The sequence below is a fragment of the Protomyctophum parallelum genome (genome assembly GCF_964188405.1).
Source record: "Protomyctophum parallelum genome assembly, chromosome: 5".
In the NCBI taxonomy this organism is placed as follows: domain Eukaryota; kingdom Metazoa; phylum Chordata; class Actinopteri; order Myctophiformes; family Myctophidae; genus Protomyctophum; species Protomyctophum parallelum.
In genome coordinates this window covers 44,422,614-44,438,131 of record NC_139702.1, presented here as the reverse complement: position 1 = coordinate 44,438,131, position 15,518 = coordinate 44,422,614, and the positions used below count along the sequence as shown (strand labels likewise).

The window sequence follows — 15,518 nt, the reverse complement described above, 5'->3', positions numbered from 1 at the left end:
TGTAGTTTGTCTTTATAACAGAGACACAGGGTGTCATGGTCTTTGTAGTTTGTCTTTATAACAGAGACACAGGGTGTCATGGTCTTTGTATAGTTTGTCTTTATAACAGAGACACAGGGTGTCATGGTCTTTGTAGTTTGTCTTTATAACAGAGACACAGGGTGTCATGGTCTTTGTAGTTTGTCTTTATAACAGAGACACAGGGTGTCATGGTCTTTGTATAGTTTGTCTTTATAACAGACACAGGGTGTCATGGTCTTTGTATAGTTTGTCTTTATAACAGACACAGGGTGTCATGGTCTTTGTAGTTTGTCTTTATAACAGAGACAAAGGGTGTCATGGTCTTTGTAGTTTGTCTTTATAACAGACACAGGGTGTCATGGTCTTTGTAGTTTGTCTTTATAACAGACACAGGGTGTCATGGTCTTTGTAGTTTGTCTTTATAACAGACACAGGGTGTGATGGTCTTTGTAGTTTGTCTTTATAACAGAGACACAGGGTGTCATGGTCTTTGTAGTTTGTCTTTATAACAGAGACACAGGGTGTCATGGTCTTTGTAGTTTGTCTTTATAACAGAGACACAGGGTGTCATGGTCTTTGTAGTTTGTCTTTATAACAGACACAGGGTGTGATGGTCTTTGTAGTTTGTCTTTATAACAGAGACACAGGGTGTCATGGTCTTTGTATAGTTTGTCTTTATAACAGAGACACAGGGTGTCATGGTCTTTGTATAGTTTGTCTTTATAACAGAGACACAGGGTGTCATGGTCTTTGTAGTTTGTCTTTATAACAGAGACACAGGGTGTCATGGTCTTTGTAGTTTGTCTTTATAACAGAGACACAGGGTGTCATGGTCTTTGTAGTTTGTCTTTATAACAGAGACAAAGGGTGTCATGGTCTTTGTAGTTTGTCTTTATAACAGAGACACAGGGTGTCATGGTCTTTGTAGTTTGTCTTTATAACAGACACAGGGTGTCATGGTCTTTGTAGTTTGTCTTTATAACAGAGACACAGGGTGTCATGGTCTTTGTAGTTTGTCTTTTAACAGAGACACAGGGTGTCATGGTCTTTGTAGTTTGTCTTTATAACAGAGACACAGGGTGTCATGGTCTTTGTAGTTTGTCTTTATAACAGAGACACAGGGTGTCATGGTCTTTGTAGTTTGTCTTTATAACAGAGACACAGGGTGTCATGGTCTTTGTATAGTTTGTCTTTATAACAGAGACACAGGGTGTCATGGTCTTTGTAGTTTGTCTTTATAACAGAGACACAGGGTGTCATGGTCTTTGTAGTTTGTCTTTATAACAGAGACACAGGGTGTCATGGTCTTTGTAGTTTTTCTTTATAACAGAGACACAGGGTGTCATGGTCTTTGTAGTTTGTCTTTATAACAGAGACACAGGGTGTCATGGTCTTTGTAGTTTGTCTTTATAACAGAGACACAGGGTGTCATGGTCTTTGTAGTTTGTCTTTATAACAGATACACAGGGTGTCATGGTCTTTGTAGTTTGTCTTTATAACAGAGACAAAGGGTGTCATGGTCTTTGTAGTTTGTCTTTATAACAGAGACACAGGGTGTCATGGTCTTTGTAGTTTGTCTTTATAACAGAGACACAGGGTGTCATGGTCTTTGTAGTTTGTCTTTATAACAGAGACACAGGGTGTCATGGTCTTTGTAGTTTGTCTTTATAACAGAGACACAGGGTGTCATGGTCTTTGTAGTTTGTCTTTATAACAGAGACACAGGGTGTCATGGTCTTTGTAGTTTGTCTTTATAACAGACACAGGGTGTCATGGTCTTTGTAGTTTGTCTTTATAACAGAGACACAGGGTGTCATGGTCTTTGTAGTTTGTCTTTATAACAGAGACACAGGGTGTCATGGTCTTTGTATAGTTTGTCTTTATAACAGAGACACAGGGTGTCATGGTCTTTGTAGTTTGTCTTTATAACAGAGACACAGGGTGTCATGGTCTTTGTAGTTTGTCTTTATAACAGAGACACAGGGTGTCATGGTCTTTGTATAGTTTGTCTTTATAACAGACACAGGGTGTCATGGTCTTTGTATAGTTTGTCTTTATAACAGACACAGGGTGTCATGGTCTTTGTAGTTTGTCTTTATAACAGAGACAAAGGGTGTCATGGTCTTTGTAGTTTGTCTTTATAACAGACACAGGGTGTCATGGTCTTTGTAGTTTGTCTTTATAACAGACACAGGGTGTCATGGTCTTTGTAGTTTGTCTTTATAACAGACACAGGGTGTGATGGTCTTTGTAGTTTGTCTTTATAACAGAGACACAGGGTGTCATGGTCTTTGTAGTTTGTCTTTATAACAGAGACACAGGGTGTCATGGTCTTTGTAGTTTGTCTTTATAACAGAGACACAGGGTGTCATGGTCTTTGTAGTTTGTCTTTATAACAGACACAGGGTGTGATGGTCTTTGTAGTTTGTCTTTATAACAGAGACACAGGGTGTCATGGTCTTTGTATAGTTTGTCTTTATAACAGAGACACAGGGTGTCATGGTCTTTGTATAGTTTGTCTTTATAACAGAGACACAGGGTGTCATGGTCTTTGTAGTTTGTCTTTATAACAGAGACACAGGGTGTCATGGTCTTTGTAGTTTGTCTTTATAACAGAGACACAGGGTGTCATGGTCTTTGTAGTTTGTCTTTATAACAGAGACAAAGGGTGTCATGGTCTTTGTAGTTTGTCTTTATAACAGAGACACAGGGTGTCATGGTCTTTGTAGTTTGTCTTTATAACAGACACAGGGTGTCATGGTCTTTGTAGTTTGTCTTTATAACAGAGACACAGGGTGTCATGGTCTTTGTAGTTTGTCTTTTAACAGAGACACAGGGTGTCATGGTCTTTGTAGTTTGTCTTTATAACAGAGACACAGGGTGTCATGGTCTTTGTAGTTTGTCTTTATAACAGAGACACAGGGTGTCATGGTCTTTGTAGTTTGTCTTTATAACAGAGACACAGGGTGTCATGGTCTTTGTAGTTTGTCTTTATAACAGAGACACAGGGTGTCATGGTCTTTGTAGTTTGTCTTTATAACAGAGACACAGGGTGTCATGGTCTTTGTAGTTTGTCTTTATAACAGAGACACAGGGTGTCATGGTCTTTGTAGTTTGTCTTTATAACAGAGACACAGGGTGTCATGGTCTTTGTAGTTTGTCTTTATAACAGAGACACAGGGTGTCATGGTCTTTGTAGTTTGTCTTTATAACAGAGACACAGGGTGTCATGGTCTTTGTAGTTTGTCTTTATAACAGAGACACAGGGTGTCATGGTCTTTGTAGTTTGTCTTTATAACAGACACAGGGTGTCATGGTCTTTGTAGTTTGTCTTTATAACAGAGACACAGGGTGTCATGGTCTTTGTAGTTTGCCTTTATAACAGAGACACAGGGTGTCATGGTCTTTGTAGTTTGTCTTTATAACAGAGACACAGGGGGCTGTATTTTGCGTGTCTTAAGTACCAGGTCTTATTCCCTAACTTGAGTAAACTAAAGACCTGGAGGCGTGATCAATGCTATTTGGCCACTCAGAATAGCCAAATGGCATTGATCACGCCTCCAGGTCTTTAGTTTACACAAGTTAGGGAATAAGACCTGGTACTTAAGACACGCAAAATACAGCCCCAGGGTGTCATGTCATGGTAGGGCATTCACTTCTAGTCATTTTTACTAGTTGACTAGTTGTTGACTAGTTGCCTAGTTTAGTAGTTGTCCCCCCCTCCCCGCTTTTTTCAACTAGTACCAACATGGTTCGACTATAGTGGATTTACTAGTTGACTAGTTGAATAGTCGACTAGTTGAACAGTCGACTAGTTGCTTAATGCCCTATGTCATGGTCTTTGTAGTTTGTCTTTAAAGTTACAAAGATGAAAGCAGAGCCATGCAGAGGCAGGGTAGACATGACAGCACAGCCCCCACCGGGAGGACATGCTGTTGTATCCTATACTGACTCACCATCCTATACTGACTTACCTGCCAGTGAGGAGCCCCCACCGGGAGGAGACCCCACCAAACATCAAGGACCATCATCACAGTGACCACAGGATGTCCTGAGCCCCTGCTGTTCAGCCTATAGATACTGACCCATGATTGCACTGCCACATTTGGCAGTAATCAGTTTGGCGACGACAAAACTGTGGTGGGGCTCATCAGTAAAAAGATGGTGATTCTGCCTACAGGAAGGAGGTGGAACTATTAACAACATGGTGCCAATGACAAAGCCGACCAATGACAAAGCTTCTAGGAACATCTTTGAATGCAGATTGTGGCCCCTAGATGTGTCACAGAGACTACAATTTTTGGGGGAGCGTTTTACTCATTGCTGGCTGTCTGAATACCAAAATAATAAAAAACAAATCCATTTTTTTTTTTTTACATATCCTATTATTACTTATAGCAGCTTTAATAGTAAAGCAAAAAGTAGTTTAGGGGTTTAGTATGGAGGAAAATAGGGCCCTACATGTTTCTGTACATGAATGTGATCTCTATTTAAATGGGTCATATGTGTGTGTGTGTGTGTGTGTGTGTGTGTGTGTGTGTGTGTGTGTGTGTGTGTGTGTGTGTGTGTGTGTGTGTGTGTGTGTGTGTGTGTGTGTGTGTGTGTGTGTGTGTGTGTGTGTGTGTGTGCGAGCGTGCGTGTGCATCTATAGGTGGGTAATCTAGGTCTACTCTTCATGCTACTGTTCTTCATCTACGCAGCGCTGGGAGTCGAGCTCTTTGGAAAACTGGGTTAGTGTGTGTGTGTGTGTGTGCGTGTGCGTGTGCGTGCAAACACCCATGTGATCACTTAAGCAATGCATATGTATGCCTGCATACAATATGGGATGCGTGCATTCACATGAGTGCTTATGGTGTGTGTGTGTACATACGTGCGTGTGTGCAGGCATATCTGATTTCTTATGTAATGAATATGTATTCATGTATATGACGGAAACACTGTATGCATGCTTATGTATACGTGTGTGTGTGTGTGTGTGTGTGTGTGTGCCATATGGTATGCTAAATGTAAATACTGCGCGCGTGCGTGCGTGCGCATCCTGCCTTCACAGTCCTTTCCAGGTCATTAGGTTATGAACAGTAATTATGTTAATGATGTAATCAGAGGTGATTGATTAATTAGCGCCGTGTGTCTCTGACGCCCGGCAACCAGCAGTGATCTTCAAGTCAAACCGGGACACCTTGACCCTTGAACCTTTAGGATGGTCGTTATTCATTTTGAATTATCTCGTCTCTCAGAGCGTAGGTTCATCATCATCATTTTCCGACCGCGGTCGAGATCATGGTCACAATAAAGGCCACCTCCCCGTCCTTCATTTGCCACCAGTGTTGTTTTTGGCAGCACATTTCTATTTTAGTTCTAGTTGTAGTCTCTTGAATAGTTCTCATTTAGTTTTAGTCACCTAGAATGTGTTTGTGTTAGTCAATTTTTTTAATCTACGGGTGATTTAGATGACTAAAATGTATTTTGGCAGGTCTTGATGCGTCGTAATGGCTAATTTTACACTTACTGAAAATAGCTTGTAGAGCTTGTGAGCTTGTTGTGACGCGTTGTGAGCTTGTAGATCTGCTATTTTCAGCATGCAACCAAGTGTAAAATTACTTATACTGCGTCCACTAGTCCCTTCCTAACATTTTAGTCTATAGTTTATATTTGCTGACGAGATTGTCTTAGTTTTAGTCATCATAGCTTAGATTTCATTTATTTTTCGTCAGTGAAAAAAGGTAGTCGACAAACATTTTTCGTCTTAGTTTTAGTCGACAAAATCAACACTGGTACACTTTGTGCTGCACTGTGAGCTTGTACATCTGCTATTTGGAACATTTTTCTAAACATGTACTTTATGAGAAGTGTTGTGAGAAGTATTGATTTTAGGACTCATTTGTACCATCATCAGCCTCAGGTCCAGTGTTGGCAAAGTTTCTCAAAAACGATAAAATGGTTACTTCAAAAAAAGAGAATATTGTTACTTTACATATTACTCCCTGCCAAAAGTAACGTGTTAGTTATTACTTTATACTTTATTTATTACTTAACTTTTTTTATCTTCTGTCCCCAAAAGTGTCACACACACTACCCAGTTTGTTACGGTACTGAAAGACCCACCCACACTGCCTCCCCCTGGCCAGCCGGGGCGCCTGATGGAGGGGAAAGGAACTGGTTGGAATAACGTGTTCCTTCCACGCGCTACGTCCAACCAGGGAAACTCCCCCCCGTCAGGTGTAAAGGAGCAACTTGGACACTCAGGCATGAAGGAAGCATGAGTTCAAGTCCGTTGCTCTCCCCAGGTTGAGAGAGAGGAGAGTCTGTAGAGCCCAGGATCACATTAGATAATTGACGCAGGGGTGAAAAATGTTTCACAATCGTGGGATAAAAATGTAAGAAAAAAAAAGAAAGACCCACCCACCTGCGACATCAGCAACATTATGAAAACCACATAAACATAATTGTCCGGCGGGTGAAAATCAACCGTGTTTAGAGTTCTAGGGTTAATGGAATTAAAATGTGTCTGGAAGAAGATAAACGGCCTTTACAATTAACGTCGTCTCCACACTTTGTACACTCCATCCTTGAAGTAAAACTAACAACTTGTTCCCTCCATGGAGGTACTCTGAACTCTCTCTCTCTCCCTCTCTCTCTCTCTCTCTGTCTCTCCAGAGTGTTCAGAGTTGAATCCGTGTGAGGGGCTGAGTCGACACGCCACCTTCGACAACTTTGGCATGGCCTTCCTCACCCTGTTCAGAGTGTCCACCGGAGACAACTGGAACGGAATCATGAAGGTAACGACCGACCGCGCTCTGACAGCCTGGCATGTAAGCCTTGCAGAGCCATGAGGCCCATAGGGGCCGCCGGTCAGGAGCCTATATGTCCTGTTTCTGGAGCCATGAGGCCCATAGGGACAGGAGCATATCTCCTGTTTCTGGAGCCATGAGGCCCATAGGGACAGGAGCATATCTCCTGTTTCTGTAGCCATGAGGCCCATAGGGACAGGAGCCTATCTCCTGTTTCTGGAGCCATGAGGCCCATAAGGTCAGGAGCCTATCTCCTGTTTCTGTAGCCATGAGGCCCATAGGGGCAGGAGCCTATCTACTGTTTCTGGAGCCATGAGGCCCATAAGGTCAGGAGCCTATCTCCTGTTTCTGTAGCCATGAGGTCCATAGAGGCAGGAGCCTATCTCCTGTTTCTGTAGTCATGAGGCCTAAAGGGGCAGGAGGCTATCTCCTGTTTCTGTAGCCATGAGGCCTAAAGGGGCAGGAGGCTATCTCCTGTTTCTGTAGCCATGAGGCCTAAAGGGGCAGGAAGCTATCTCCTGTTTCTGTAGCCATGAGGCAGCTGTATGTACAAGTACACCCCACATGGATGCTGAGTGCCAAGCAGGGAGGCACTGGGTCCCATTTTTCAGAGGGGAGAGGAGAGGAGAAGAGAGGAGAGGTCTGTTACAGCTCACTAGTTTCCAGCTAGGAGGATTAATGAACATCAGTCACTTCCATTTAGTTTGAGTTGGTTTAAATACATTGGCTGTTTGAAAAGAGCCAATCTACAAGCTCACACGTGTCGCCGTGTATGATGCGTTGTGAGCTTGTAGATCTGCCATGTGTTTTCAAACATTAATTTTGAACACTGAATCTGTATAATATACAGATTCTATCTGCATATTATGCAGATAGATTTGGGAGTCCTTTCAACAGCTATCTCTCAATTCAGAGAAACACCTCCCCCTGCAGGAGGAAACGGGAAGCACACGGTATTAAAAAACAGCATTGATTACAGGTAGGCAGTCATCTTCATATCTCTACTGATACGGTGACTGTAAGCGAGCTGGCACGCTGGAGCAGTGAAGGTTAACCCATTCTGAACGGGCACCCATTTTGGTATTGAAAAATAGCAGATCTACAAGCTCATATCGCGCCACCGAGTGGCGCGATACGAGCTTGTAGGTCTGCTATTTCTTTTTTTATCGAAGAACGACTGACATTTTTAGAATCTGATCTCAGGTCAGAATGGGTTAATCAGACCAGTGTGTGTCCAGTGGAAACCTCGTATGAATCTGATCTCGGGTCAGAATGGGTTAAGTGCCTTGCCGAGAGGCACTTAGAAGATAAGTGTGCTGGCTGGCAGGGAGTCAGTGCATGTGAGGAGACTAATAACGGAGGGAGTCAGTGCATGTGAGGAGACTAATAACGGAGGGAGTCAGTGCATGGGAGGAGACTAATAACGGAGGGAGTCAGTGCATGTGAGGAGACTAATAACGGAGGGAGTCAGTGCATGTGAGGAGACTAATTACGGAGGGAGTCAGTGCATGGGAGGAGACTAATAACGGAGGGAGTCAGTGCATGGGAGGAGACTAATAACGGAGGGAGTCAGTGCATGGGAGGAGACTAATAACGGAGGGAGTCAGTGCATGGGAGGAGACTAATAACGGAGGGAGTCAGTGCATGGGAGGAGACTAATAACGGAGGGAGTCAGTGCATGGGAGGAGACTAATAACGGAGGGAGTCAGTGCATGGGAGGAGACTAATAACGGAGGGAGTCAGTGCATGGGAGGAGACTAATAACGGAGGGAGTCAGTGCATGGGAGGAGACTAATAACGGAGGGAGTCAGTGCATGGGAGGAGACTAATAACGGAGGGAGTCAGTGCATGGGAGGAGACTAATAACGGAGGGAGTCAGTGCATGGGAGGAGACTAATAACGGAGGGAGTCAGTGCATGGGAGGAGACTAATAACGGAGGGAGTCAGTGCATGGGAGGAGACTAATAACGGAGGGAGTCACTGCATGGGAGGAGACTAATAACGGAGGGAGTCAGTGCATGGGAGGAGACTAATAACGGAGGTTGTCGGGTGGATTCCTTGTATGTCAAAACAGTTGCTTTTCAGGAAATGGTATAAAAGCAGCTGTTTCTATGAATCCAATGTTAGTACATAATTTAGTCACAGTCTCATAGCTTGTAGATCTGCTATTTTTCAATATAGCTAAAGTATAACATAATGCTTAAAACACCAAAAGGGGTTCCCGTCCAGAATGGGTTATACAGTGTTTTTAATTTTGTCTTTTTAGTTATAGAGGGCAATCATAATGTAAGGCATATATAAGGCTTATTAGCCAGGGATAATTTTAGTACTTTTCATTGATTCAATTTTGTGCACAAAGACCCGCACATCGTCTGCACTTTATTGAGGCAACCATCACATCGCTCCACAGCCTAGGAGCGTCTGTTGCGCAATCCTCGATGTTGCGCAACAGTGAGACGTCGTCGTAAATGTCCCCCCCCTGTTTAGCCGACGACAACGAAAGTCTTAAGACGTTAATAACTCGCGATCTAAATCATCCTGTCCAATTCTAAGAAAAGATCCTGTGTTAGACGGCCCCCTAAAAGTGCTCCGTTGCTATAAATCGATTGGGCGCTATAATTTAATGGATTAAATAACCCTGGGCAATTAGAGTGTAATGGGAAAGATTTTATTTATGGATATAAATAAGTAAACACAGTGATTCTCTGGCAAATAGATGGACATTGTATTTGGATACATATGGACAAACCCACGCCTTGACATGAACACAGAGAACACACACATTTATCCATAGACCAATTGTAGCGATATGGAATGGTAATTAAACTCATATTTTTATTTTTTCTCTTTAACCCATTCTGACCTGAGATCAGATTCATACGAGGTTTCCACTGGACACACACTGGTCTGATTAACCCATTCTGACCTGAGATCAGATTCTAAAAATGTCAGTCGTTCTTCGATTTTTCAAAAAATAGCAGACCTACAAGCTCGTATCGCGCCACTCGGTGGCGCGATATGAGCTTGTAGATCTGCTATTTTTCAATAGCTTAAAGCATAACATGATGCTAACACCAAAATGGGTGCCCGTTCAGAATGGGTTAAAAAGGCTAAATACAATGCACTTAGTATTATTAAATTGCAAATTCTATACCGATCATTTATATTGCAAAACGATACGATACAAAGTCACCCGATACGATACGATATCTGCTGTTTACATATCAATATACTATATATTTCGATACAGTTACTATATCGTTACACACCTAGTTACATTCCAGCACACACACACACACACACACACACACACTGAGCGTGAAGTGGCTACGGTGCTCGCTCTGGTGAAAACAGCTAATCTAACAAGCTCACGACATCAGCAGGTTGCAAAAGCCGTGAGTTTTCACAAGCCCATGCAGGGCTCAAGATTGCGGCCATTTTGGTCGCAAATGCACCTGAAATGTAATCTGTGTGACTTAAAACTATATTTGGGAGCACCTGTTGCGGCTGTCCATAATTATGTCAAACTGGGGGTCCTTGAAATTATCTTATCTTTTTAAATGGGGGGTCTGTGGGCTAATAAGTGTACATTTTGGGGTCCTTTCTGTGAAAAGGTTTCTCTACCATGCATTTGTAAGGCTACTTTCATGTTATAGTGCTGCTTCATTCATTAAAAAAAAAACACTAATATATTATATTATATATTATATATTGTTAGAATGAACGGTAATTAACAATATGTTTGGGGGGCAAGTGGCCATGACCTGAGGGCAAGTAGAACATGACCTGTACTTGCCCAACAGGCAATACCTCTGAGACCTTAGTGTCAACTCCTGATAATACAGTAGCAGCAGCAGCTCACCACTGGGTTCTGCAATCTGCACGACCTGCTGTCTGCTTGGCACAACGCCAACCCACTGCATCCTGGGGAAAAAATGACCCGTGAAGCTGTCCCTCAGTGTGTCCGTCCTATGCTGGACTCACACAGGGACAGATGTCCTCGTCTGTGTGTCACCTGTGTGTGAGTCCGCTACTAAGAGGACACGCGCCAGAGGGAATGTCAGCCAGAGGACATGCTGCTGTCTGAGAAACCTTGTCAAACTCTATTCTAAGAGCCCTAATATGCTTTTCTGCATGGGCATACGGAACCAGAGCCATTGCAATACGACAGAGTTACGACAACTCCGTTCACTTCCTGAGGCCGCATTCCGGCTCTTCTACATAGACTTCTATTGGCGAAGAGCATAGCCGAGAGTCACAAGTCCTGGACCGGAAGTTGGCAGAATGCACTGGACTCAGGCAACAGCCCAGCTTTAATGATCTTAATTTTAAATGTTTCATGACATTGATTTTCATTTATTTTTATTCTTCGTTTTTCTATATATACAATCCCTTTAAATATTATTTTAGTAATAGTATAACATTACAGAGACTTTAGTTGTCACTGTACAATACTTTAGAACATGTTGTCATGTTGCACACATGCCTAAAATGTCTGATATTTGTGCCGCCCTCGTTGAAAACAATGCATTTCAAACTCCAGGCTTGGCACACTCCAGAGCTGCATGAACAGCGCTCAAACCCTTTTTTCTGACCCCTCAATGTCGTAACTCTCTCAGCTATATATGGCTCTGGGCGGAACTATGCCCCGCAGAACGACTGTCCAACGTTGAAGCTGCCACTACCACCCTGCTGGCCAAAAGTGGAACTGCAGCACGTTCATGGAGGTGGACGGACGTTCATGTGCGTATAGCGTGCGTCATCCCAGGACCTCAAATTTGAGGATCAGCTCTCAACTTCCGCTCGCTGCTGGAGACATTGAGTTCAAAATGATGGTCCTTTCGGCAGTGTTCCGGGTGCTTCAAAACGCCACTGAGTAACTTCCATTGAAATGAATAGCAGGGGGCGGGGCTGTCCTCTCTATCGTTTATAACTATGAAATGAATAGCAGGGGGCGGGGCTGTCCTCTCTATCCTTTATAACTCTATGGGCGGAACCAAACTAGCACTGGAAACCGACACAGACTTCCTATTGGTTCCCCAACCTATGAGCTCAACCCCCATTGGAGGGTTATTAGGCATTCTCCCTTTTTTGTGAGAAATAAACAAACAGTAAAACTAATCTCTCTCTCTCTCTCTCTCTGTGTCTCTGTTTCTCTCTCCAGGACACACTGAGGGAGTGTCGTCCAGAGGACAGACACTGCATGACCTACCTGCCCCTCATCTCTCCGGTGTACTTCGTGACGTTCGTGCTGACCGCTCAGTTCGTGCTGGTCAACGTGGTGGTGGCGGTGCTGATGAAGCACCTGGAGGATAGCAACAAGGAGGCGCAGCTGGACGAGCTGGAGGAGCGACAGGAGAAGGAGAGGGAGAGGGAGGAGGAGGCCAGGAGGGCCAACGAGCTGCTGGGAACACCTGCTGACACACCTGGACAGGTAGAGACACAGACACACCTGGACAGGTAGAGACACACCTGGACCGGTAGAGACTAGAGACACACCTGGACAGGTAGAGGTACACACCTGGACAGGTAGAGACACACCTGGACAGGTAGAGACACAGCTGGACAGGTAGAGACACAGCTGGACAGGTAGAGACACACCTGGACAGGTAGAGACACAGCTGGACAGGTAGAGACACAGCTGGACAGGTAGAGACACAGACACAACCGGGACAGGTAGAGACACACCTGGACAGGTAGAGACACAGCTGGACAGGTAGAGACACAGCTGGACAGGTAGAGACACAGCTGGACAGGTAGAGACACACCTGGACAGGTAGAGACACAGCTGGACAGGTAGAGACACAGCTGGACAGGTAGAGACACACCTGGACAGGTAGAGACACACCTGGACAGGTAGAGACACACCTGGACAGGTAGAGACACACCTGGACAGGTAGAGACACAGCTGGACAGGTAGAGACACACCTGGACAGGTAGAGACACACCTGGACAGGTAGAGACACAGCTGGACAGGTAGAGACACAGCTGGACAGGTAGAGACACAGCTGGACAGGTAGAGACACAGCTGGACAGGTAGAGACACAGCTGGACAGGTAGAGACACGGCTAGGCACAGGTAGAGACACACCTGGACAGGTAGAGACACACCTGGACAGGTAGAGACACACCTGGACAGGTAGAGACACACCTGGACAGGTAGAGACACACCTGGACAGGTAGAGACACAGCTGGACAGGTAGAGACACAGCTGGACAGGTAGAGACACACCTGGACAGGTAGAGACACAGCAGGACAGGTAGAGACACACCTGGACAGGTAGAGACACACCTGGACAGGTAGAGACTAGAGACACACCTGGACAGGTAGAGACACACCTGGACAGGTAGAGACACAGCTGCACTGCGCAAAAAGCATGGAATACGGATGTGTATATTACAGGAAACTTTCCAACAAACTCCGATAAACTCCTGAATTGTACCATCACACCTGTATATTACCATATATTACTGTATATGCCTGCTAAACTTGAGGTTTATGGGCAAATCTAGTGCCCATAATTGCCCGTTAACTCCTCTTTTCACACAGTGCTGGGCAGGTAGAGACACACCTGGACAGGTAGAGAGTAGGGATGGAACTTGATAACCGACACCCGAGAAATACGATAATAACAAGCTTATCGAGTACCCGTTATCAATAAGCCCTTTGTAACCCTCTAACCCTGGGCTTATCAAGCCTGTTATGGAACATAGCGGCCCATGGCGTCATGTTTAAACGATCAAGACAAGTAAAGAGCCTTCGGACAAAGCCAACAGCCGAGTTGACAAATCATGACAATAAACAAATGTTTTGGGCCGAACAAATAATGTTAAGGAAGAAAAACTACTTTTTTTCTTTGTAATTATTTGTTCGGCCCAAAAAACTGTTTATTGTCATGAGTTGTCACGATGCGAGTTGTCTTTGTCCAAGCCTTACAGGTCGTTGACCTATTTTGACCTGAGATCAGATTGAGACAGTTTTCTGAAAAAACTATGTTTCTGTCTCAGTCTGTCAGATTTTTCAAAAATAGCAGACCTACAAGCTCGTAGCTTGTAGATTGTAGATGAGTTGAGCTTGTAGATCTGCTATTTTTTTTAAAGCTAAAGCATAACATAATTCTAACACCAAAAGGGGTTCCTGCCCAATATTTCAGTGATGATGATGACTATGATGATGACGATGATGATGATGATGATGATGATGTTGTCATGGTCTCTCGGCGGGCAGGTGGAGGTGGAGGAAGAGGACCGTTCCCATGGCAACCTTCTGGGCATGGGGTTCAGTCCGTGTCTCCCCGGCGACAGCTTTTCTCCGCCCCTCAGGTCCCCCCCCTACCCTCTGATTGGCCACGACCTCTACAGCACTTTCAACTACTCAGGTAAACAAGGAAGACATTTTTGTTGTTGTTGTTGTTATTGTCACCGGGCAGACAACCTACACACCGTCTACATATTTCAACTTCTTGTGTTTTGTTTATTTTTGAGCTCCTATGCCCACCTGTGTGTGTCTGTGTGTACCCCATAGCGATGATCTGATTGGCTGAGGGCTTAAATAGTGAGCATAAAAAGAAGAAGAAGATAAGAGCTGCCCTCACTTCACACAAGTGTGATTTTTCTTTTTTTTTAATAGAAATTGGGTCTGGGAACAGGTCATTTGGTCTGGGAACAGGTCATTTGGTCTAGGAACAGGTCATTTGGTCTGGGAACAGGTCATTTGGTCTAGGAACAGGTCATTACTTGCGCAAGCAGAGCGCGCAAGTAATGCAACTTACTGACAGCACGGAGCTTTATGCATTTGATGTGGACGACCACAGAATGCTCACACCCAGGGTTTCTGGGACTGTTGCAGAGGGTAGGCCACTCAGCCTGTGTCGTTGGGAAGGTCATGTCATCTGACTGGACACACTAATGACATCTACAATGGTCTGGTCACTGATTCACACCATGAGGAACTCCACCTCCTGCTACAGAACCTCACCCGGCAACCATCATCGGGACAAAGATGTTTGTATTTGGGGGCTGTGGGGGGCAGAGGAACTACAATGCCATCAGAGTGTTTGACACAGAGACCAACACTGGATGAACACACCTTCTGCACAGCCTCTTCCAAACAGACGTTACGGTCATTCAGCCTTTTGCCTACAATGGAGAGCTGTACATATTTGGTGGCAGGAACTGCAAAGTGGACTTCGATGATCTGTGGGAATTCAGTCCACCAACCTGCATCTGGAAGAAGGTTGAGTCCAAAGGGAATTTGGTCTGGTAACAGTTCTTGAGATACGTGGATTTACTGACGTACAGTATATACGTACAGACATTGATTGGGGGCCAATAACCTATCCCTTCACTGGTCCAGAAGTGGCCCCTGCATGGACCTGAGTTTGAATGTCACTCAAAAACCTTTGAAAAGGACAGGATAGCTCTTTTAATACAAACATGTACCTAAAGCAGTTTTATTTCAACAGACATTCCTGTAGTCCTCAGTGGTGGCTGCGCTGAATCACATGAGTCTCTATAGTGATGTTTGTCTATGAAGTGCTTCTATTAATTTAACAGTCCATTAGTTTGCTTCCCCGGCTGTGCCTGGGAGAGAGTTTGAATGGATAGTTCACTCAAAAAAGAAAACATTTCTTTCTATTGAATACTCTCACTCCATGAAGCCTGGCATTCATGAAGATATATTTATTAAAGGACCAAGCAGTCCTAAA

The 15,518-nt window shown here is 44.2% G+C and overlaps 1 protein-coding gene and 1 long non-coding RNA gene across 2 annotated transcripts in view; both read left to right on the top strand.

Moving 5' to 3' along the window:
- The window catches only part of LOC310859020, a 227,714-nt gene that overhangs the window by 141,577 nt on the left and 70,619 nt on the right, over positions 1 to 15,518 (top strand). The gene's annotated exons all lie outside the window — the stretch shown is intronic.
- Positions 1 to 15,518, top strand: part of LOC310859165 (voltage-dependent T-type calcium channel subunit alpha-1H-like) — a gene marked incomplete at its 3' end in the record, with an annotated part of 124,458 nt that overhangs the window by 100,565 nt on the left and 8,375 nt on the right. Inside the window, exons 31-34 of the mRNA XM_083765564.1 lie at positions 4,673 to 4,751; positions 6,679 to 6,800; positions 11,977 to 12,246; positions 14,039 to 14,189. Coding sequence (XP_083621690.1) covers positions 4,673 to 4,751; positions 6,679 to 6,800; positions 11,977 to 12,246; positions 14,039 to 14,189 — 622 coding nt within the window. The remainder of the gene's footprint in view (positions 1 to 4,672; positions 4,752 to 6,678; positions 6,801 to 11,976; positions 12,247 to 14,038; positions 14,190 to 15,518) is intronic.